General features: G+C 42.6%; 2 protein-coding genes across 4 annotated transcripts in view; one reads left to right on the top strand and one right to left on the bottom strand.

The window, feature by feature from the left end:
- Positions 1-8344, bottom strand: part of LIN54 (lin-54 DREAM MuvB core complex component) — a 38065-nt gene extending 29721 nt beyond the window's left edge. For 2 of the 3 annotated variants that reach the window (XM_015861563.3, XM_015861564.3), the window contains exon 1: positions 8099-8325. The gene's annotated coding sequence lies outside the window, so the exon portion shown is untranslated. Of the gene's footprint in view, positions 1-8098 lie in introns of all 3 variants that reach the window. The other variant, XM_015861562.3, reaches the window with a different exon arrangement.
- Positions 8345-8383: 39 nt separating this feature from the next.
- COPS4 (COP9 signalosome subunit 4) lies at positions 8384-16957 on the top strand. The gene is made up of 10 exons (XM_015861565.3): positions 8384-8477; positions 9860-9939; positions 10717-10868; positions 12139-12242; positions 12892-13045; positions 13850-14000; positions 14346-14516; positions 14860-14975; positions 15345-15429; positions 16413-16957. Exons 1-10 carry the CDS (start codon positions 8389-8391, stop codon positions 16544-16546), a joined length of 1236 nt encoding a protein of 411 aa, XP_015717051.1. The 5' UTR covers positions 8384-8388; the 3' UTR covers positions 16547-16957.
- The last annotated feature ends 8306 nt before the right edge of the window (positions 16958-25263 follow it).

Genomic DNA, 25263 nt, shown 5'->3' with positions numbered 1-25263 from the left:
ACAAATCCAAGTTTTGACTCTGTAGTTTCTATACATTTAGCGAAGCACTTCTAACTTCAGGTTCTATGCAAACTTTGTGGTGAGACCAAAAGAAATACCCATCCAATAACATCAACATATAATTTCTTGAGTATTGAGGAAGATAAAAGTAATGCACTAGGAATCAATGTCAAAATGAGTATGGATGTCATTTTACTTTCCTTCTTGATTCCTCCTGAATGCCAGCCTAGAAGGGTTGGATAACGTGGCACTATTGCCTCAAACACACATCAGAAAACAACCTGCCATTACAGGCTTGATATCCAGTTCCCCACAGACTGCTAACAGGTGTCATCACACCAGGCACCTTTTAATGTTAGGCTTGCTGCCAACAATTTCTGCAAGAGTGCATTTTAGTCTAATATTTACGTGCTAAGGTTCATCATAATGGAGCTGCAAACCATCCACTTCACTGAGGCTTGGCAAATCCAGAAGCACAAGGGTTACACGTGCATTACATGCATAGTTTAGCACCACTGCCACTCCGGGATGCAAAATACATCACTCAGCTTACTCTAACTGAAACCAAAACACGTGCAATGCTGATTTCAGCATGGTAATTCACTTCCAAAAATACACAACAACGTGGCATTTTTAGTAACTCAAAGAATCACAGAAGCTCAGTGGTTATGTGTCTTAAGTAACTATGCTTTAGCCTTTTAATCTTTAACTTCTTTTAACTTTTACAAGGAGATAGAAATCTAAGATCAAACCTGCAGTGTTTCAAAAGTGCTGTCAGGATTTAGAGAGCAGTGAAAGTTGTTACGGTCTCTATTGCTTATCTTATCAGCATGAATTTACTTCAGTTTTGAGTCCAATTGAGCAATAGAAGAAAGGCAACAACACCTCTATGAAGAGTCAGGTTGCAGTAATTTGCCAGAATCGTGCATATCAAGCTGCAGATCTCAGCAGCTCTACCAGCCTTAAACACAACAACACTCCACAAGCACAGAAGTCAATCTACTTGCAGAAAGACTGAGCTGCAGATAAACAGTTTGCCTGCAGACAAATAGTGATTTGGCTTTGATGCCAAGAACATCATTACTTTTCCCTTACACTTAAATCTCCAGAGAGAGGACCCTCACACTGCTTTTCAAAGTTATCTGAATAACCACATTGCACTGCATCTGGCTTGCTTTTCTGGAAGCAATTCTACATGAAGATTTTGAAACAAGATATCAGTTCAGTAGGAGAAATGGGAATTCCAGTGAAATCTTGGTTTCCACTCCAGAAGTACATGGGCCACTTCAAATTCAAGCTTCCCAGCTGTCTGAAGACGGTAATATAAATGGTTGAAGATAACATGAGCCAGCAGTGCGCTCTGGCAGCTCGGAAAGCAAATGGGATCCTGGGCTCCATCAGGAGAGGGGTGGTCAGCAGGGATAGGGAGGTGATTGTCCCTCTCTACTCGGCTCTTGTGAGGCCCCATCTGGAGTACTGCGTCCAGGTGTGGAGCCCTCAGTACAAGAAGGACATAGAGATTTTGGAAAGGGTCCAGAGGAGGGCCACGAAGATAATCAGGGGGCTGGAGCACCTCCCCTGTGAGTACAGGCTGAGGGAGTTGGGCTTGTTCAGCCTGGAGAAGAGAAGGTTGCGGGGTGACCTCATTGCAGCCTTTCAGTACCTGAAGGGAACTTACTCCCAGGAGGGGAGTAAACTCTTCAAAAGGGCTGACAATAGCAGGACACGGGGAAATGGTTTTAAGTTAAAAGAGGGAAGATTTAGGTTGGATGTTAGGGGGAAGTTCTTTACTAGGAGAGTGGTTTGGCCCTGGAACAGGCTGCCCAGGGAGGTTGTGGATGCCCCGTCCTTGGAGGTGTTCAAGACCAGGTTGGACGGGGCCCTGGGCAACCTGATCTAGTAAAGGCGTATGTTTGGTGGCCCTGCCAGGCAGGGGGGTTGGAACTACATGATCCTTGAGGTCCCTTCCAACCCAGGTCATTCTGTGATTCATTCTGTGATTCTTTCTGTGATTCTGTGAAGAATTTCTGGGCATAAAACATATAAATAACTAGTGGTGAGTTTTCCTCAAGAAATCCAACCATTAAGTTTGTCAGAGAATAACTTGAAAAACATCTCATACACAATGGACTTGACAGGGAGGCTTGATACACACAACAGATCTGATAGCTTTGTTGTTTTCAATATCCTGGACATAACAGAGAGATTCATTGTATCTTACACTATCTCTGCAGATAGTTTATTCCAGACAGCACACGAAAGGCACCTGCGAGGAAGAGTTCTCCATGTGTGCCCTCTGCTGCTCTGCATATCCCTTCCTGGCCATGCAGGACACTTTTCTCAACTGCACTTCCATAGCAAACATTCATAGCCAAACAAGTTGCCACCGTACTGAGTTAAAACAGATCCAGAAGGCCTGTCTCATTCACAGAATAAAAGAAAATTGAACATAAAGCCTAGTGTTTCTCTATGGGAAGCGTTTTCCTCTTTCAAGATCACCTAGCTCACATTGACAATAGCTCTGCATATAGGCAAAAAAGCATTTGCAAAGTGCCAACTCACAGCTTTTGTAATGGGAGTCCAACAGCATTACATGTTGTGAGACACTGAAGCTGACTGTGCAGAATCAATCCCACCTTGGCAGGTTACTTTCTGTAACTCAGCACAGCACGAACACATCACACTTGAATCAGCCAGCATCACCCTCTCAGGAACCCCACCACAGCCCAGCTCAGAGCACATACAGAACAGGCATCAAACCAAGTTTTGTTGAAGCCAACACCCAACTGCATCTCTAGGGCCTATACGTAACTATGGGACACATTCGTGCAAAACTGTACAGCACCTGCATTGCTGAGTGTAGCCCAGGTTCTTATCTGAACCACTAAGAGCTGTTTTATGACCCTCCCCCATAAGAAAATAAAAAAAAATATGATTTTACAGCAAGACAACCAGCCAGAAGTCCAAGCTTTTAATTCAACCTGCATCTTTTTCTGGATGCAACACCCAAACTTGTCTGCTCCTCCAACAGAGAGGAGGAGCTTGTATTTATCCCCCAGTTGTTCCAGTAGCCATTCATTGTGAAGGCACACCTGCAGCCTCCCTCTTTCAGGTTTTCTGCTTCTCTCTGTGAGTGTCCATACCTCACATCCAACTGTTAACTTCTTCACAGGTAACAAAGCAACAACCTTTCCTTTATCACTGCAGTCCTCCATTCAACTACACCTTTGCAAGTCCCCAAGGCTGTAGCCAGTTTGCAGCACCAACACCAAACTATTGTGTGCAGGAAGAAAAACAAGCATTGCTACTTGGTTTAATGCTCCAGAAATTACCTCAGCAAAGAGAATTTTAGCTTAAGAAAATCTTGATTTAACTATATAGAAATAGAAGCCCTGCAGTCCCTACAGATTCCTATCTTCTAGCTAATGCAGGTGACATAGAATACCTGCCCATGAAATACAGAATCAAGCTACAGGTCAGAAAGAGAAGTGAAGATGTAAGTCGATTAAAAAAAATCACTAGAGAAATATTTTGATTAGGTCATTTTATTCAACAACAAAACCCACTCCACGCTGTTTGCTGTACTTTCCCAAGTCTTTTTGCCAAGTTCATCCAGGCACAGAGAAACTCTCTAAGATCAGTGGTGTAAGAGGTCTGAAATCAATTCTTAAGGAACCCTTCACAGTCGATGTTTCATTTGGTAGGAAAGCCCTCACAAAGTCATATGCACACCCAAGGTTTGTTCAGAACTGTTAGCATATTATCAAATTTAAGATAACAACCATGTGTAGGCCACCAGTGCTCTACAGTTTCCTTACCAGTTACCATCCTTCTATTTTACAGCTATTTCAATAATGGGCAAAGCAATGTCCTTCATTTTGCATATTCCCTATTTCCTCAGTCTCTTTTGTGCTTCGCATTTTGTCTTGAAAATCACAGTGTTTGTTTTGTCATAAAGCAAAGAATTACCAAATCACTCAGCAGTGCATTTCTTCCAACAGAGAGTCTTTTGTTTAAGCTTAGTGAGCTAGAGATGGCCTTAAAAATACGGTCACTAAAAAAAAACACCAAAAACCAACAATCCAAAGATGTTAACTCTTAAGAAAGCTATGATTAACAAAGGTCAATGGAAAAATTAATGAACTAAGCCCGTAAACTCACTATGTTTGTATATGTAACAGCCAAGTGAATGCACATCGTTATGACATGATAAGAAAAATGAATGCACGTGAAACTAATTCATTTCCACTCTGTGCACAAGGTGAGATATGGAGGGATCTGCCCATTTCTCAGAAGACTGCACTTCTAGATTTATCAAATACAATAACAAAGCAAATGGTTGCAAGTAAAAACAAGACAACAACCTTACACCTATCAAATGCTGAATACAGAACTCATGTAAGTAGCAGTCTTCCCCCCCCCCCCCCCCCCCCCCATATCTCTTAAAAGGAATACTAAGAAGAGTCATCAAGTGCTTTACCTAAAGAGACATTTTATGTTCTTCGTCATAAATTCATCTGGCTATAGTTCCAAAAATTAAAACAGTTCCCAAGGCAACCATAACTCGCTCAAGGTGCAGCATCTTCTTGCCATTACTCCACATAAGTAGAACAAGCAAACTACCCCTATTAGCAGCCTCTATGGGTTTAAAGTAAGAGTTATCACATGCAAGGCATGGGATAGTTCTTTGTTACACAGAAAGTATTCCAGTTTGTTTCTAATGGGAGAAAAATATTAAGGCTGCTGTCACTTCTGCCATGTTTATTATGTAAGTGCTAGCCATTTTCTTAAGAAAGGATGGAAGGGAAAAAGAAAATCCACCTGTCCACAAGCCACTTATGAAGAAAAATTCCTTTCCTGGGCCAGTTATGGCTAACTTAAGCTTTTATTATAACTTTAATAAGAACACCAGCAGTGAAACAATCTTACCTACCAAGAAACTGGCTATCACATACCAATAAAACATGCACCTGCCCTAATTTTGGGGTAGATAACAGTGCAAAACAGAGGAATAGCTATCGTTTCACCATTATTTTAGACAGCACTTACTGTGTACATGTCATCAGCAGTCTTATTGTCTTGTACTTGAACTCCCCAAAAGTACTCAGCAGGCACTACTGCTCTCCTGTTATCCTCTGGCATCTGCTTATCAATTCCCATCCAACATGTTCTTTCCTCCCTGTGCTAGCAAACATTTGTGTAGCTGCAGGGGTGGAACAGATCGAGGAATGAAGCTGGGTTAGAGCTGTCCAAACCCAAACCCAGGCTGTCACAACCCGCACTTTTCAAGGGATTTCTCATGCAACCACTGCCACACGCTAACCCAGAAGGGCAGCTACCCTGCAATGCTGCAAACAGATACTAGTGGATTAGCACACTGAGAACTAGGCTGAAAGTGTGTGAGCACCAGAAGCATGGCACAGAGCATGATGCAGTGGGGTTAACCTACCAGGGAAGCTCAGGGACTTCCCTCCCAGCTTGGCATTAATGCTCCTTGCACAGTTTCTGCCTTCTAACAGAGCTACTTCAGCTCAGTGAGAACTTCAGGAGAAGCAGAAAGCCAGTTCAAAGCAGGCAAAAGGAGCATAAGATGGGAGTACAACCAACCCCCAGCAGTGGGAGGCCACCTGACACAGTCTGGTGCAGATCACTCCAGCTTAGAGCAAAATCCATATCAGTATTAACATAGATGAGTCTTTCACCATGCGGACTATGCAGTGTTTAGGCATGGTGTAAGAGAAGGGGAAGCATGAAAGAGGAAGGACCAGTGCCAACATCAAGAAAGAAGCAAGAAGTGCTCATGGGATCAAAGGGATGTGTAGCTACATTTTTTCTAAGTCTCCCAAATACAAGGGATAGTAATACTTAGAACAAAAGGTAAGTTGCAAATGAAAAACTACAAAAACTGGCAGGAAATCTCTGTATCTGGAACTCAAGATGGAGCAAATCATGGCCCAAAGGCATGAACATTACCCAAGGCCAGGCAGCAACATCTTGTGGCTTGTGAAGGGGAATGACACACGGGCTGGAAAGGCTGGGGAGCTGCTAGTCTTCATCTAGATCTGGAACGTGAGAAACATGAACCTCTGACATTGTGTTGCTGTGTGACCTATCATCAACCAAGAGGTTATTCTGATGTCTCCTTCCCATACAAGACAAACTCATGTTTTCCGATATTATAAAGCTAGCAAGATGACTCATGGGCCGTACTGAGAACTCCATGCTGCTTTAAAGACTTTGTGACTGATAACTAAACTACTCAAGACAAACCATAGAAGCAAACTTTCTAGAAACCTTTATCCACTTCTCTGGGAGGTCCTACCGCTAATAAAGATAAAACCAAGAGTTTACCTCCCAGACACTTGTAATGAATCCTAAAACTGCAGCACACAAATTCTTTTGGACATCAAGTTTTTCTAACCAGGTGTGAAGGTAGGCACCACTCCTACAGTACAAGGAGGGATCAGAAGCAAGAAAGAATTTGCTGTAGAAACAGAAACTAACAGCCCTCTGTAGCTTGTCTTGTTTCATTTCCCATGCAATATTCTTCCAGCAGGCAGGAGGGAAATGAATTCAAGCAGCTTAGAGCAATTGCTTCTTAAAATCTAAAATAAAAAAGACATATGAGGTATTGGCGTCTCCGAGTCCGAAATCCCACAGCACTCTCCACACTTTCAGTTCACCTGTAGTCAGCAGATACTCAACCTGAAAGCAGTTAGTTACAGCTTCTTCTGAGAAGCTGAACCGTTCACAGTGTTCGGTGACAGACCATTTGAGCTGGGCTGCACACAGTGGAATAAGCAAAACAAACAGCTGTGATATGTAATCTGAACAATTAAACTTGCATAATAAGCTGCTCCAAACGATAGCTCTACAGCCAGCGTGGAGTGTGCTTCTAACTCACAGGATTAGCCAGGCCCTGCTTTCTAATATGTGCTCCCAGTTAGACTTTAGGAGTGCTTTGCTACATGCATACATTTGTTGGTTAATGCAAATCTGTTCAAGGCACACAGTGACATCATTCCTAGTCACACACACCAGTTGGATGCTTTAGGGAACAAAACAAGATGGCTAATGCATTTGGTGAGGGGATTCCTCTGCCAGAGAAAACACTCAGCTGACAACTCATTGTTCTTCTCGCATCCACTAAGCCAGAAAGCTACTGTGAAAAAGGTAACCACACATCCAAGGCTTTGCTGCTACTACCAGGTTTATGTAAACACTGCAAAGTGCACCAAGAGCGATTCTGCCACATTCACCATTCGCTGTAATATCCGCACAGCGGTTCAGAAAGGACAGAGCCGTGAAGGCTCACATCGCCGCCCGCCCCTCCTCGATCGCACATCTCCATCCTGGAGCATTTCCCAGGCACGAGTTATGTCCTGACAGGAGATCCCATACGCTTCGGAACCCAAAGCCCTCATACAGAACGTTACGTAATTAGCACACGATGTGCCTACGAGCCCCGGCCAGAAATAATTAACACCGCGCTCCGATCGCCAGCGCGGGCGACGCCGGGACCCCCGCGGCAGGTGCCGGAGTCGGAGCGGAGCGGGGTCAGGTACCGGCCTCGCACCTGAAGCCGCGCCGCTCCCTGGTTCCCGGTGCCGGCATCCCGCACACAAAGGGCGGCCTCGCTCCGGGAGCTCGGGGTTCTCCTTCCCCGTTCCGCAACCGGGCGCCGCGGTTCCTCCAGGCCCCTCCGCTCGCAGGCCCGGCCCGAGCCCCGCGGCTCCTCCGCGAGCGCCTCGTTCCCCCGCCGCCCGCTCCGCTCCGATCCGTTCCCCCCCGGGGCCTCCCCACGGCGGTGGCGGCGCGGGGGCGGCCGGGAGCCGCGGGCCCTATTTCGAAAGATCCGCCATTTTCACCCCGTCACCGCCGCGGTTCCGCCCGCCCCCGCCGCACCTGCCCCCTCCACCCGTCCTCCCGCTCCGCTCCGAGCGGCCGCCTCCCGTCTCGGCGGGGAGCAGAGCGCGGCGCAGCCCCGAGTGTGTCCGGGCCTGCGGCCTGCATCCTGCCGCCGGCTGTCAGCGCCCCGCCGCTCCCGGCCGCCGCTCTCTTCCCTCCCGCCGCCGCTTTCCCGCCCCTCGGCACTCACCGTGCGGGCGGCCGCTCCGCTGCCTCCACCGCCGCCTCCTCTATTGTGGCTCCGCGCCGCTCTCCGTGTCCGCGCCCGGCGGCGGCGGCACAGCACTGCCCGCCAGGAGCCGCCGCGTTTGTTCAAAATCACGCGCCCCGCGCCGTTCCCCCGCCGCATCCCATAATACTGCGCCGCGGCGCCCTGGCAACCGCCGGCGCAGCGCTTACCCACCCGCCCGCTTCCCCGAGCTTCCGGTTCCGCCCCCCTCTCGCCGTGCTGCCGCTCTATCCCGCCGGCGCCGCCGCTCTATGGTAGGAGACAAGATGGCGGCGGCGGTGCGGCAGGAGCTGGCGCAGCTGATGAACTCGAGCGGCTCCCACAAGGACTTGGCGGGGAAGTGAGTGCCGGCCGATGCTCCCTTGGCGGTGGGGCGGAGGGGTGCGGGCTGCGGACGCTGCCGGGCTATGGGGGAGCGGCTCTGATGGCTGCGGCCCGAGGGCCACGCTTCTGAAGCGTTAGTTTTAATAAAAAAGAAGAAAATTCAAAGAGATCGGCCTCATACACTTACTCATACACTTTGCCACTTACAGCTTGGGTTTAATGTCTGGGGAAGGCCTTAGGGCAGCCTCGTGGTCCCTGCGGCCCTGGCCCCGCTGTGGTGATGGGCCCTGTGTTGCTGTGGGCAAAACCTCCCTTAACTAACGTTTATTGTTTTCCAGTTTACACGCCTGTCTTTTCATATGGTGTGTTTGGCTGCTCACGGTGCAATGTGTCGCACAGTTAGTTTGTTTTTTTCCCTTCCTCGAGGGCAGTGTCTGATTCTGATGGAACTGGAATTCCTCGAGTCCCAGTTCTTAGTTCTCTGGAGGAACGTCTTTGCTTTGAGAGCTCCTGGTTAAAATAAGAAAGCTGCGAAGGTGATCGTGTTCAGTCTGTCTTTTGAGGGGAACATCGAAAGAAGTTTTTATTCCATTTCAGTACTCTGCACCCTGAGATCATGGTCTGCAGTTGTCCTGGGTTTTACAAAGCATGAAAACTAGGATCGCTTATGGGGAGTAGCTGAGAGAAGTGGTATTGTTGAGTCTGGAGAAGGCTCAGGGGAGACTTTATCTCTACAACTGCCTGAGAAGAGGTTGTAGTGAAGCAGGGGTTGGCCTCTTCTGACAGCGATAGGATGAGAGTTAATGGCCTTAAGATGCACCAGGTGAGGTTCAGATTGGATATCAGGTAACTTTATTTCTCCAAAAGAGCAGTGAGGCGTTGGTCGCTGTCTCTGGAGGTGCTCAAGAGCCATGGAGATGTGGCACTGAGGGATGTTATTTGCAGGGATGGGTTGGGGTTAGGCTTGTACTGAGTGATCTTAAGAGGACTTTTTCTAACCTTAATGATTCTATGATTACTGTATTCACTGAATGTGGCAGCTTGAACCTTTCTCTTATTTCAGTAGTCCTCATTTACAGAGGATGTCGTTTTATTTACTCTTTCCCTGGCGCCTTTGTATGGTAAAAGAGAACTCTATCCTGGATTCACTTTTATTTTTAAACCTCAATCACACAAAACAGCACAAAGATAATAAATGAGCTGTGATCTGATAGTTTAGTCCTGATATTTAAAAAGAGCCAGGTACCCATTTCAGGTGAGTGTTCCAGGCACTTCAGCACAAACAACATTTCCACCTCAAAGATAAATATACACATATATATAAAAGCAGGAATGGTGATTGAAAATGCTACCTCACAGGTACAGGCGTTTATTTTTTTATTTCTCTGTTGTGAACAGATACCGTCAGATACTGGAAAAAGCAATTCAGCTGTCGGGTGCACAACAACTTGAAGCTTTGAAAGCTTTTGTAGAAGCAAGTAAGTGCATTTGGTGTAATTGATTGCATATTGAGTGAAAGCCAGAGATCCATGAGATTACGTTTGTCGTGTCTACAAGCAACTATGTAAATGTATGATGTTTTTGGTCCTGTTGGAACTTAAACAGGACTAAGAGAGAAACCATATGCAGCATATTCGAAAGCTATGGGAAAATGGAGTTGGTGAATTTTTAAGTTAATTTAACTTTCTAGCTTGTCAGTGTGACAGCATCTGAATGTAATATTGTAAAGTAGTAATTTGAAGGCTAAAATTGATACTGGATGCTTAGCAGTTTTTAAACTAATAATTCCCTTCTTTGGTCTCTGCTTAGTTTGGAAAATGGCCAGAAAGAAATGGTTAGGTGTTTTTTTGTATTGTGTTGTATATTTGGTCTACTGAATAGGTCAAATAGAAATTATACCTCTTGTATCTTTTGTAAAATTAATGAAATTGAGCCTAATGGTTTATTTTGTCCAAGGTATTATAGCAACCGAGAACAACGATTCAGAATGGAACATCTTTATAAATCAGCCTGAGAAATAATTTGTTATATGTCAGGTGTTAGAGCTCTAGTGACCTCTAGTGTAAACAATTTCTGTGAGGACAAAACTTATCTTTGGAAAAATAACGCGCCTTGACTGACATAAAGATATTTAAACATTTGAATTACTTAGATTTAATATAAAGGTAAATGATTAGCAAGGGATCACGTACACTGAAGGTGCTGACAAACATTGCATCCATCTTGTGCTTTTCTTTCATGTGTCTCTGAACTAGTGGTGAACGAGAACGTCAGCCTAGTGATATCGCGCCAGCTGCTGACAGATTTTTGTACCCATCTTCCAAGTCTTCCCGACAGCACGGCCAAAGAGATATACCACTTCACACTGGAAAAGATACAGCCTAGAGTCATTTCATTTGAAGAGCAGGTGAGAAATCAGCGATGGGGGGTTTTGGTCTGCAGTTTTTTGTTGTTTTTCTTCCCTTTTTAATTTACTGCTGATTAATTCTCAGCAATCAAAATGGCCATTCCTACTTTGTGCCAATTCTGCAGTACTATTCATATGAAATAAGCATTTAGAACCATGTAAATGATACCGACTTAATCTCTCCATCAGGATGCTAGGCATGTTGTTCCCCTGCTGCCAGAAAATGGCTTCTTAGAATGAAACAATGCATGAGCAACTGGAGGCACAGTTCTGAGACAGACTGGGGCTCATTGTGTTGTATTTACCCAACAGAGGAAGCAGGCAGGTGATCTAAGGATAGAATTGTTTTGTCAAGTAGCTGTTCTTTAATTGAAACAAAACCAAAATTACCTGTGTGGATGTATATGCTTATGTATGCATTTCTTGATATATATTTAAGCTAAAGATCACTTTTTTGGGGAAAAAAGTAGTAATGAAATTCCAATTCTGCTGTTACTCATTGCATGTACTGCTTTGTTTTGAATTTGATAGATTTTCTTCAATTATTCTTCATTATTGTTTGAGAATACTTGAAGTATGTAACAAGCCTACAGGATTTAGTACTAAAGAAGAAAAGACACTTTGTGTCATAGTTTATATTTATGTCTGTTTATCTTTTGTCTTTTTAAGCAGCTGTCATTCTAAATCCAAACTGAACACGCTTACCCATATGTTACAGTGATTATGCATGAATTAAATCCTCAAGGCCAGATGATTTCTTTTTCTAACCACACTTTTTCTTACAACACCCAGATTGTACCACTGATATTTTACCTTTTGGCAGCTGCTGTGCAAAATCTAGGTTTCAGTATTAAGACCTTGTCATAGTTCACCTCATTTGTATCTCATAGGCTTGGGATGAGATATAACTGCTAGAAAGGGCATGTGAATCTTGGTGTTCTGATTCTCAGAAACACTCTTTCATCTTTTTTAAAGTTTCATAACAAGTCACTGCTTATCCTTCCATAAAGACCAGCTCCTTTTATTTAGCTGCAAGCCTATTAGGAAATACTTCAAATCACTGAAATTGAAAAAACTCAGTCTTAAGTCTTGACTGAGGATTTATAACCTTCTTGCAGGAAGAATTGCATGTGTGCAAGTTGCTGTATCTATGAAGCTGTCACATCCTTGGGGCTAGTGGGGCTAGTGTACAGGAAGAATAAAGTGAATACATAAAAGTTGAATGGTTTTGTGTTTTGAAATGTTCCCTTGTGACTATATTATTGTCTAGGTTGCTTCAATAAGGCAACATCTTGCATCCATCTATGAGAAAGAAGAAGACTGGAGAAATGCAGCACAAGTATTGGTGGGGATCCCTCTAGAAACAGGGCAAAAGTAAGTAATGTGCTAGTCACAGTTCTGCATTGTCTAATACACTTGCTCCTTCCTTGGTTAAGTGGACCAGAGAGTGGGAAGTTTGGGGGTGCACATTAGCCAGACTGTGCATGTATAGTTTGGTGACTTATCCTTACAGGAAGCATTCTAGTCATGTCTGAACACTGCTCTGGAAGTTTTTCTCTATTTATTAGTCAAATTTATTGACAGTGTTTCTGAAAGTTCTTCCGTGTGTTGACCTTTACAGTTTGAAATGAAGACATAGTTTGAAATCTGATGCTAGTCTGTTGTTGTTTAAGTAACACTTCAGTAATTTTTCCAGGGCTTTCCTTTTTAATCTTAGTATGTGTGTAGAAGTTTGCTGAATGTAGGCTTTATCCATTTAGCTCCTATTTGTTTTACTTCAAGTTTCTTTTGCTCTTAAGTGTGTCCCTATTTATGGCAATTTTTCAGCCCATTAGAACCTCAATTATACTCGTGTTTGTAGGGGCTGGTTTTAAATTCTCTTTATTTCATTTTTATTTAGTTAAAGAGAAAGCAGGGTAAAACAAAAGCTTCCATGTGCTTAAGCAGCAGAATGTTTAAAAGAGGAAAGAACAAAGGCAATAGAGGAGTATGTCTGAACTCTTGCTTATCTGTTTCTTTACAGACAGTACAATGTGGATTATAAACTGGAGACCTACCTGAAAATTGCCAGGTTGTATCTGGAGGATGATGACCCAGTTCAGGCAGAAGCTTATATTAATCGAGCTTCCCTTCTTCAGAATGAATCAACAAATGAACAGCTACAAATCCATTATAAGGTAGTTTAACTTGGATTTCCCCTTTCTGAAGGGAAATGCTTCCACAATTGGATGGTTTTCATACAGTGCCACCAAAACTTTTGTAACACTGAAAGAGGCAAAGGGAAAAGCTTTTAAATGGTTTTGGGAACTTGAGAGCCACATCTTAACAATAATTAGGCAGCTAATTCCTTAGAATTTAGAGACAAACCTGCTAAGGTTCGTTATATACCAGCATTACAGGCTCAAAATAACCACATTTTACTTAAAACATTGTCCCCTATGCCCCCCTGTCTTTGTAGATCTAAAAGGAAAAAAAAACCCAAAAAAAACCATGTGTCCAATATTAGAGATTATTAGAGTTGGGTTGCTTTGTTGTTTTTTTTTGCCCATCAGCAATTAAATACCAAATACCGTCTGCAAAAGTATTCTTAAGTCCAGAGCAGTAAGTTAATTGACCTTCTTGCTTATTGGTTGGTTGACAAATAGAAATTGCTATCTAAGTGCTAGTTGTTCATGTCACTGACAAAAGGTCAGCTTGATCCCGGTACAACATTCCACTTGCTGTTTCTTGCATTTAGACAAGGGCAGTGTTTAACATGTGAATAGAGCTGGGAAAAGCCCTGTCCCAGGTCTATTCACTGGGAATAGCACTTAAGCAAGATTTTTACAAGCCAAACTGATTGTTTGGTGACACAGGGTTGCTGAGGATGCAATAAAGAAATGTTTGTCGGAGCTGCAAACTAATTACACAGGGATTAATGCACACTTGTACTATGCAGCCATACTGTGTTGTTTTCTGTTACCCAGACATTTTCTTTCTAGGTTTGTTATGCTCGAGTTCTTGATTATAGAAGAAAGTTCATTGAGGCTGCCCAAAGATACAACGAGCTGTCCTATAAGAGCATAGTTCATGAAAGCGAGCGACTGGAGGCACTGAAGCACGCTTTGCATTGCACTATTCTGGCATCGGCAGGTAAAATATGATACTTTTTTATGTAAGAGATCTGAAATACATATTCCTGAAGCAAGTCAACTTCTGCATTACTGGGGGAAGGAGCTGAGGAATCCAGTGTTGTGAACATGGTGTCAGGGTTAATTCGGAGCTGGAGTACTTGTTTATTTGCCAGTGGTGAGGGGCCATTTAAAGATGCAAAATAAAGTCAGTGGCAAGCAGTGCTTTGGAACTGAATGCAACCCAGTCTTCTCTGGCAGAACTTTGTTGATTGTATGTGTTAGAAAGAGAGAGATCTTTGTTGTTTATCTGCCAATACTCAACTTCTTGGTGGCAACTTATGAGGATTCTTCATGGCTCTCTTAGGACAGCAGCGTTCTCGCATGCTTGCTACACTTTTTAAGGATGAGAGATGCCAGCAGCTTGCAGCCTATGGGATTCTGGAGAAAATGTACCTTGACAGAATTATTCGTGGAAACCAACTGCAAGAGTTTGCAGCTATGCTAATGCCTCATCAGAAAGCAACTACAGCTGATGGTATGTATTTCTCTAAAGCCTCACAGCGCTGCTTGTTCATCCAGGTTTGCCCTTTGCGTCCCTAAGGGTAACAGAAAAAAGCATCATGTGATCATTTAAGGTTATTTCCCAGAATGCAAAATAAAAGGTTCAAAGCTACTTGTATTTAAAAAAAAATTCACCACAGGAAATCTTTCTGATCACTTTCTTTATTGTGGTGGCACGCTGATGCCATGCAACAAGATGCACATGTACTTTCTGCATGTATAACCTTCAGAAAAAAGAAACACTTTACATCTGTTCTACAATATAAACCAAATATCTCATTTATATTAATGAATTGTTGTCTCATTCAACCCATAAGGTTCCAGTATCCTGGACAGAGCTGTTATTGAACACAATTTACTATCTGCAAGCAAACTTTACAACAATATTACCTTTGAAGAGCTTGGAGCATTACTAGAGATCCCTGCAGCTAAGGTAATGGCTTCCAACACCTTTTGTTAAAAGAAAAAGCAACACAAAGCAGCAGGGATGTAAGAATAGCTCTAGTCAATATTAGGAAAATTAGTTTACTGATAGGAAATTAAATATTCAATACTGGACACATGAAAGAAGTTAAGTTAGCACATTTTATGAGAAGGAAGGGGACACAGTATAGAAGGGACAGTAAGATATTTTGATGCCACTAAGTATGTCAGTTGGTGCATGATGAGATGTTTTTGGTGTGGTTCTGCCTATATCCCCATGTAGATGAAAAACATATAAGGACTATCAAACTTGTAATGGATTATCACTTCTTTCAGAATGGATCGGATACCTAATATCGTTCTTTCTTCTTTATTTCAGGCAGAAAAAATAGCTTCTCAGATGATAACTGAGGGACGCATGAATGGATTCATTGATCAGATTGACGGAATTGTTCATTTTGAGAGTAAGTAGGGATTTTTAATTTTTTCTAATTTAATTTGTTTTGTACCATTCAGAATTGTCCTTTTGAGCTGCTGTCTAGCAAAGCAAGCAGATTGTTTACAACTGCTATCCATGATGTATGCTATATAATGCTGTATGCTGCTGTAGCCAGGAGGTGGCAGAATTTTCCATAGCAGGGAATCATAAAGTGGCTTGAGTTGGAAGAGACCTCAAGGATCATCAAATTCCAGCCCCACTGCCACAGGCAGGGATTCTCATCACTCATGTGCCTCTTCCAGGAGGATCAGTGATATTCCCAGGCGCAGAGGTGAAGCTCACTGGCCTGTAGTTCCCCAGGTTGTCCTTCTTCCCTTTCTTATAAGTGGGAGTGACGTTTCCTTTTTTCCAGTCACTGAAGACTTCACCTGACAGCCATGACTTTTTATATATGATGGCAAGCACATCAGCCAGCTCCCTTAGGACCCTGGGATACAGCACCATAGACTTGTACGTGTTCTGTCTTATGAGATGGTCTTGGACTTTCTCTGCCTGTGCAGTGGAGTTCCCACCAAGAGGTTCAGGGATGTGAAGTTCAGCATTGTGAGCAATATGAGAAGCCAGACTGATAGTGAAGACTTAGGCAAAGAACTCCTTGAGTACCTCAGCCTTCTCCATATCTGTTGTACACAGTTCTCCTTTGTTGTTTATCAGAAGAGGTACCAGTTTTCACATGTCCCTCTATTCTGCGTTCTTTTATCCATATCAGAGTGTGAATTTATACTGCCAGTCTCCTTGTAGGATATCTAGAATTTCTCTTCTCGCTTTTTTGCAAGGCAGGGGTTAGGTTTGTAATGGGCAGTCAAAGTCATTTAACTTTTGAAGACAGAACAGTGTATGATATAGCTGCAAGGCAGGTCAGAGCAGCGCCAAAGGTGAAACTTGCATTTAAACAATGATGGTGAATTGCCAAGACTATACTTTGTTTTCTGTGGTTTCCTTTTGCAGCTCGGGAAGCTTTGCCTACTTGGGATAAGCAGATTCAGTCCCTGTGCTTCCAGGTGAACAACCTGCTGGAGAAGATAAGTCAGACAGCCCCAGAATGGACAGCCCAGGCAATGGAGGCTCAGATGGCTCAGTGACTGCACAGCCATGGTCTTCTGTGCTGGAGGGAAGGAAGCTGAGCAGGACTGTTAGCTGAATGAATAACCCACCTTTGTGTCCACACCTTTCGCTTTCACTCTGCCTTAGGACACATTAGGCGATACTGTGTTTGTTGTGAGAAGTTCCACTGTTCTCTGAGTGTAGGATGAGTTGCTGCATCTGCGTTGTGCTTTGCTGTCCTGAAAGCTGTGGTTTCTGCATAGAAGCTGCCATGTCGGAACGAGCTTGGGTTTTGGTTTATTTAATGTCGTTTGGTTTTCCACCGTATTGCTATAGCTTTGCAGCTTATTACTTCCTAAAGTGTTCATCCCACTGTGAAAAATGGAAGTGCCATGTTTCTTCTACTTGTAATTATTCTAATAAAAGCTGCAGTAAACCACTTGTTTTAAGTGTTGGAGGGACCTGTTGGCTTTTCTTTTACCCCAAAGCAGCAACACAAAATAATTCAAGGTTTTAGAAATGTCTATTTCAACCCCTGAAAATGTAAACTGAGGAAACAACTCGTCAGCTCTTCTGTGCCCTGCTTCTCTATCTGAGAAGTCTTAATGCTGACTGTTCTGCTACATTGGTACAGCAGAAAAGAGATCTGTCTGGTAGTCTGTGGGTTAGAAGTGGCCATGGAAAATAGGTGGAGTAAGAACAAGCATTGTGGTAAATGATTTGAACATAACATGAACCAAATATTGGAAAGCAAGTGGGCACTCTGTTTTCTTCTGTAGGTCAGCAGAAGTTTAATAGCTTAGCAAAAGGTATCCCTGCTGTGGTTGAAATTAGAGCTGTAGCTGCAGCTTAGAAGGTAAGGATTCTGCATCACATTATTTCTATGTGTTTTTGGGCTGTGATCATCCTCATTTTTTATCTCAAAATCCAGAAAATTATGGTATATTGCAATCAAAAGCTTTTGCAAAATCTGCAGCTGTGATGCCTTGGTTTTCCTTCTCTGTTCTTTGGCATATTTACTGACTGGGGTATCCTGCTTTATCCCTCAATGCAGTACATTTATTTAAGTAATGTATTAACTACAGTAAAGATGCTGGGTACTTCAATAGGTGGCAGTAGAAGACAAGCAGACCAAGAATGAACGGTGACTGTACTATATGCATCTTTGCCACTCTCTCTTCATCAACAGCATCAAAACTTAAAGTTGACTTTGGCTAATCATTGGATAAATTATTTTATCTCCAGTTTACCTTTAAGGTATCTCTTTAAAAACTTTCCCGATAGTTTTGAAGCCTTGTATAGTAGGAAAAAAAGCCCCATGTTTATGTAGACAGTGTAAGACAGGTACCCATTCAGAGTATCAACAGAAAAATACACTCAAATGCTTGTGATGAGGCTTTTGTTCAGTTTAGTAAAGTTCAGGGATTTCTTTTGGGCCTGAGATGTGAACTGCTGTGATGTCTTAAGTTCACTTCCTTAGCTACTCTCACCTTTAGAGCTTGGAATATTCAGCATAACCTCGGTTAACAACTACTCTGGAGAGGGTCAGACATTACTGCCTCATTGCTCTAAATGGGTTCACTGTTGGCACAGCTTATCCACAAAGGTTGCTTATGTTTGTATTTGACTCAATTTATGTTCTCGTTGACCCTTCAGTACTCAGTGACCCATGCAACATATGTTTTTTCTTATGGACGTGGGGTTAACTTAGATGCACACACTATTGTCTGCTGAATCCTACAAGGAGAATGATTTGTGCTTCTGCAATAACAGTAATTTCACCTTGTTACAACAGAACATGTTTTATTTTTTGGCCATGACTTCACTCATTTTGCAGTTCCCCTCTGGGAAAAAAAAAGCAATTTCAGGAACATCTGAATTTAAAAGGAACAGTTGTACAGAGACACCATTTCCAAAACAAAGATAAACACAAAGGACTTGCTTGGCACTAGGGCTGATAGAAAAGATAGCAACTGGAAAATAATTGTGTTTGCTAATAGTAAATACGTAACTTCCTTCTCAAAGAGTGACACTGTGATATGGGCATTCACAAAACGTTAACAGATCTTATTAGTCTTTTTCTATTTAAGATGCTGGTGTTTAGACTTTGAATCTGCAGAGGCTTTTGTGGCTGCTTCTCTCCATTCTGTTGGGAGTTATATTCAATCATTTGTTTAGCTTGGTACCTTGGATCTTTTCCAAATCATGAGCCATTTACAGGAGCAAAGCAGAGCTGGGGGACAGGCCCACTAGAGCATGGGATCAGAGATCCCTATCAAGCCAGCACTGGAACTGGGAGCAGCAGCAGCTTCAGCCATGATTCCATCTGGGAATGGAATCAGCTCTATACTGTATGATACAAGTGTAGCCCATGGTCATTATTTTGGTCTTGAAATAGTTACTGCCACAACACTCATGCAGGGAAGTCTCCCTGTGGAAAATGAAGATTGTCCTTGTGGAGGTTCTGTTTAGAATTGAAAGTTCTGTTTGCAAACTGTAGTTCAGTTTGCTGTAAACTGCCCTCATAATGAAGTGCATTGCAAGTTACCAGCCTGAAACTTCAGGGCAGGCATGCAAAGAGAAAAGGAGTTAACTAGGTTTCAGGATATCAAGGTCAGGCTGACAGCACATCTGTACTTTCCCAATTTCAAAGCAGTGAGTCCTTGCTATTGAATCAGGTTCCTTGATACAGGAAAGAACACAGAAAGTGCTTACTAAAAGAATAATGACATGCACCTAGATTTTTAAGGAGAGATGTGTGCAAAACTAGTTTACAAATGTCTTCTGTGCCAGGGTGACTTCTAGAAAGCAAGAGGTAGTTGTACTGAAACAACCAAACCATATTTGACAGGAGGGTCAGGTGAACAGCTCTAGCTTGAAAGCAGAAGCGATCTTTGATGATCAAATAGCAGCATCTAAATGGCCAATGCTGGTATCTGTGATCTCAACCCTCACACTGACTGAAGTATCCTGCTTTAGGCACAGCCTACCCTGATACAGCCAAAACCAGCAGCTCCCCTCTAGATGGAGAGCTCAGCACACACAGCTGCTGCAGGGTCCTCAGGCTTTTATGGAGAAGTTCTAGCACACTGCCAGTTTTATATTATGGTTAAACCGTGTTTGTCCTTTGCAGTCACAGAAGACTATTATCAGCCTCCAAGCTTTTTAGATTTCTGAGCCTTCGTGTGCATTCAGAACATACTACAAAGCATACCTCCCACACGTATAGGTGATGTTGCCTTCACCTCCTTCAACTGGAGGGTCATTAGGTGCCAGAGGAAATTTGCTCTCCACTAGACAAAAAAGGCAAAAGGGCAGGAATGACTATCAAGGAGCAGGTATTCCTACTGAGCTTTGAAGACTGATTAAAGGTAACGTATAACATGCTTTCCAAGCATGGTATGTGACTGTACTTGGAGTTCCTAATATCTTGCTGGTTTTAAGTTGTTCTCCAGCTAGAGCTTAGTATGTTTAGTCATACAGATCTGGTAGAAACAACTTCTAAAAAGGCTCCTCAAAATGATGCAAAATACAGATGAGGGAAACAAGACTTGTGCAAATCACTTTCTGTGTTCTAGAGAGCTTAGAGATCTCTTCAAGCACAAGACACTGTCTTCATATAATTACATTTTTATTCTTCTCAGTAATTTAGACTCAAATCTTCTTCAAACCAAATTTACTAGATTAAAGAGGCTAGACCAGATTATGGTCTCTCAGCCTTAAATGATTCTTAATTACCATTCAACATCCACGTAATTATAGCAGTATGGACTTGAAACTATCACTATTTCTCAAAATGCTTCCAAAATGCAGCTTTTTGGGGGAGTGGACTATAGAAAAGGAACTAGGTAACTAAGCCAGTATCAGCCTTCTCTGTGTTGTTCTAGTAAAGCTTCTATGGCCTGAAGAACTAATTGCTATTTCTGTTATGCTAGCAGAAAATATTCTTTTTAGATGAAAAAGTAAACATATACAGACAGCTTACAGTTTCACTACTAGCCATTATTTTATTTAACTGTCCAATTGTGTTGTTTTAAGCTTTAAATGAAGGCAAGTGCAGGGAAAAAAACCAAAAAGATGAGCAACGTTCAATAATATAATGTGGTAGGAGGCCAGGTGCTGAAATGGAATTCAAAATCCTGTATGTAATCTACAGAATCTTGTGGTTTGGATGTTTTGTGTTGTACAGAGAATGAATGAACATAAAAGGGCATAGAATAAATAACTGCAAAATATAATATTTTGCTGAAGGCTTTTATACTAACTTAAAAAAAGCAGACACCAAGTATAAAACTGAATCTAAGAACCTGTGGGGGTTACGCATATCCTTCTATTTAAAGCAGTGATAAGAGATGAAGATGAAAATATAGGCCCACCTTTGTAACATCCTCTGCAGGCTGCTGACTAATAGCTTTGATCTATGGGGTTTTGCTAAGGAGCAAATTCAGGACATGTGCCCAGCTGGTAGGGCTGGTGTAACAAGCAGCAGCTGTACCCTGGTAAGTACAATTGTGCTGCAGGGGTAACTGAGCACCCAAGGCAGGATCAGAAGGGCTTGTGCTGATGAGTACAAATAATGCTACCGCTTCTGCTGCAGAAGTCCCTTATCTAGTTTGTGTTTGAGTGTGACATGTATGTTTTGTAGCTGAAATTTGCATTTGGATGGTGAATGCTGTTTCTCTTCTTTGTGGCATGTGCAGAAAGACAATCAGAAGGAAATTGATCACTGGACCAAGAACTCATTTCAGTTTAGAGCTCATTGATAGGCTTGCTAGCCTGTCAGTAGTCCCAGAGAAGACAGATGAGAAATCAAACAAGATTCATTCAATAACGAATTACAAGATGGGAATATGGTAGCGTAAGTCAATATGACTTAAAGGAAAACAGACACTGGCAAACTAACCATGTGTTGTTTCTTCAGAAGAAGCAGTGTGATTGGAAAAAATAATTGTGCAGGTGTAATGCATTTGGGAGGGGAGGTATTCCACAGGAGGTTGTGATTTGCAGGTGTTAGTGGTTCAGAGCCAAAAGGATGAGAGTTAGTCAAGTGATCTCATTGTAGTTATTGATTATTTGTAGTCTGCAAGTAAACAGAATAAACTGGTGGATGTTACGTTATGGTGAGGACAGGCTGGTAAGGTAAGGCAATCTGGGTGGCAGGGAGTCATTAATGCAAAACAGACATTAAAATGGATGCATGCGATGTCAGAGATAGGTATACAAGTATGTTGCTACTTTTTAGCTTATGTATTGATACTGGAAAGTCATTGGGAAAATAAGCCTGATGTATTGCTATATATTTTAAATGGGGTATTAAAGTATTGGGGCAAAGCAACAAAATATTGTCAGATGGATCCTTAAAAAAGGAAAATGTATTTTATGGAGGAACCGAGGAGCCTGTGCTTTGGAGTTCTTTTTCAAAAGAAGTCTCTGGAGTGGCTGCTTTGTGATATACTTTGTTTTGTGGAAAGGCTGTTTATTAAATTAGGGCAAAAGATTCAATAACAAACGATTTAAAGCTGAGAAAATGAATCTGCAATTAGAAAACACTGTGGCAACACTTAAGAGCAGTGATGAAACTCTGGAGCTATCAAGGGAAAAGGGTATGTGTTCACTGTTTTCCTTTCCTGAAATCTATCTTGGCTGCCTTGCTGGAGTGTGCTTGTCAGTGAGTGCTGACTGAGTTCAGTCCAGAACTAAAGGTGAAACAGAAGGGTCCAATCTGCAGGGGCAGCCTGATGTTCTGTGGAGACTGTGAGTTTTCTGAAGCTGTGAAGTGATTTGACAGTGAAGATATTTGCAATTGTTACCAGGCTCTGCACAGCAGCTCTGCAATAGGTTTTAAAGCTGTTTTTATCCAGATGCTTTGCGTGGATGCTATCTTTACTGACCATGCTTGCTAGCAGTAGGTTGATGGCTTCATTCAGAGACATGGCTGTTTCTGGGTGTTTCTTTTGAGATACTTTAATTGCTGCGTTAGTTTCTGATGACTTGTTTTCACTGGAGTGTCCCACTAGGAGACAGCTATCAGCCAGCTGCTACCTGTTCCTGAGGGTCTAAAGCAATTAGGGTGGTTAGAGCCTTCACATTGCTGTGCCAAGCTACCTATTGTGCTTCCCACACTTGCAGGCTTGGCAAACATTTTCTTCCTTTGTTAACGTATTAGAATTGCTTCTGGCAGCTACCAGCATTGATTGTGGTGTTAACTTGTATCATGGTATGAGAATTTATGCAGATGGTGAGCTCTTTCTCACCAGTACATTAGCATCACTTCTGAAGCTCTGGATCTTATGCAGGTGATCGGTGTGGCTGTTCTTTTGCACTGAGTACTGGCACTTAATGTGATGTGTTGTCAGTGTTCAGATAATGCAATTTCTAACTGTCCTCTGAGCTGTTATTGTGGGCTTTGCTATTAAAGAACAGCTGAAGATTGAGCCTGTCTTCTGACTGGTATCCATTTTTTGGGGGGGGGGGCTAGTTCTTTGAATCACCTGTCCATTTTGGAAAGTGGTTAAAAAAGAATGAATAATGAGAAGTCATCTGTCTTCATGCAGAAGACCAGGTGGTACGGGGCAAGACTTGTGCTGTAAGTGGCTGTTTGCCCTCATGGAAGTGACAGCTTTGCAGGCAATTGGCTCTTAACTGGTAGCTGACAGGGAACTGCTACCATTTGTGGTGCACGTGTGTTCCCTAGCAGCAGGTATAGAGCTGTAAGGATGCCCTAAATAAAGTTCTAAAAGTTACTCAGCCTTTGTTACTGGGGGATTGTCCCCAAGAAGGAAAACCATGCTTGAGTTTAGCAGAGCTGTAGTAGTGAAAACTAGTTCTTCTTGCAAAGGGGCTGTATTTTGGCCCTAATTAGGATGCCTAATTCTGAGCAAGCGAGTAATTTCTCAGAAATATATGTCACGCGAAGCATGTGTAGCAGAAGCTGCTTAGGAAATGTAGTGCAACTCTCCTGTTGGATTAGCTAGTAATACAAATGTATACAGCAAAATGGCAGGTTTTTTCTGGTATGTAAAATGTTCTCTGATCTGCATCCTATTAAAAAGTTACTCTTTAATCTGGTTAGTTCTTTTGGTGTGTGCCTTATGGAGTTGTGCCGTGTTGTTTTATGTTTGTGGTAACAAGTCATTCTTTACTGCTCTGCATGGGATATGTTTTATTCATGTTTTCCACTCTGTTTGTTTTTATTTCCTGGAAGTGGTTGTTTTGCGTGGTGACCCAGAGAGTTACCTGAACTCTAAACTGCAGCTCTGTGACTGCGAGGCTGAAATAAATGGGTAGTTTTCCTTAAAGAGATGCCAAGTCCCACTGTGGAAGTTTCCACTGCAAAAGGAAAACCATGACTGTGGGTTGAGGCGAGCAGTGCTTGTAACATGGGACTACTGTAGGAACTGTGAGCAGAATGAGTCAGGAAGCTGTGCTGTTCCTCACTGTAGTGCACCTTCTTGTTTTTATTTGCCTTATTAGACAGTTACTTGGCAGGATGAGGATTTGTTTCAAGCTTGTTTACCTGATGTCTCTGTGCTGTGCACCATAGATGCACGCGCAGTATTCTGCAAGGAGAAATAGGACAAAATGGCACTGTTTTCAGTGTTGCACTTGGTTCAGCCCAGTTAAGAATATAATTAGTTTATACATGGTTTATAGTGGCTTTAATTGCTTTGAAACAGGAGCTGACTTCTCCTGGAGCAGTTGCAGCCTTATGGCAGTCAACTAGATAAGGGATTAATCAGGACAGTGCAGGGGCTTCTAAAAGCAGCAAGACAGCGCCCGGCAAAGGAGAAAGTGCTGCAGAATAGATTAAATTTTCTCTAGAAAACAGCATTTCAGCTTTTTCAGCTGCTTTCAGGCTTTCACCTTGCTTTCTGCCAGCAGCAGCTTGTGAGCTTCACAGGAGCTGAACGCATTTCTCTTTGGGAGACAGTAGGAATCAGCTTTTAGGGTACCCTTTTTTCCAGGCTACCCTTACCTGGGGCTTGTTCTTTTTTTTAAGAAACACTGTACAGTTCTCTTCTACCACAAAACTTGAGTGCTGTTGCCATACAATACCAATGAGTTCTCAGACTCTTGCCTTTTTATCACATGGGTCATTATGAATATTCTCTGTTGCTGGTCCCTTTTGCTGTTCCTCTTTACTGAAACGCTTGGAGTTCCTAAGGACACACTCATTCACATTGGTTTTCAGTAGTCCCACAGAGGAGGGATTATCTTGCTGAGCACAAGTCCATCTTCCAAGCTAATGCATCAGGGAGTCTTGGGAAGATGTTGCTGAACCAAGACTACAGAAAAACATTTCTTAAACATAATGAAGAGCTTTTCTTTTAAACCTAATTTCTCCCCTGTTGAACATCTTCCTGATGGTTTGTGAAAGTGTTTATCTAGCACGTTAGCCAGTCATTCATTTGTGTTAGTTGGAAAATGCCCTACAGGAATGTCTCTAGCAGTGGAGGGAGAACTGTTGAATTATGCTGGTCCCTAGTGGCACCTTCTGGGCTTAAAATTTCTCTGAGGAAGGGTTGAGAGGAGGCTCAGCATGAATATCCTGTTCCAATACCTGGAGGCAGGAATTAGTCTTGTCTCTTCTATTGGTTCCTCTTCAGAAAAGAATAAGCAGCAGTGTACTTCTAAGATCTGTTTAGACAAGAAAAAAATTACAGAACACAGCTGAGATTTATGTACAAATTTAGGATCCCTAAGGGGTCTGGATTCTTCAGGTTCCCTAGGTTTGAGATGACTTGAAGGAGTGGCT

The sequence above is a fragment of the Coturnix japonica genome, chromosome 4 (genome assembly GCF_054131305.1).
Source record: "Coturnix japonica strain WE chromosome 4, WE-NBRP24, whole genome shotgun sequence".
NCBI lineage: Eukaryota > Metazoa > Chordata > Aves > Galliformes > Phasianidae > Coturnix > Coturnix japonica.
Note: the sequence above shows the minus strand (reverse complement) of the source record. Positions and strands in the feature narration are given on the sequence as shown.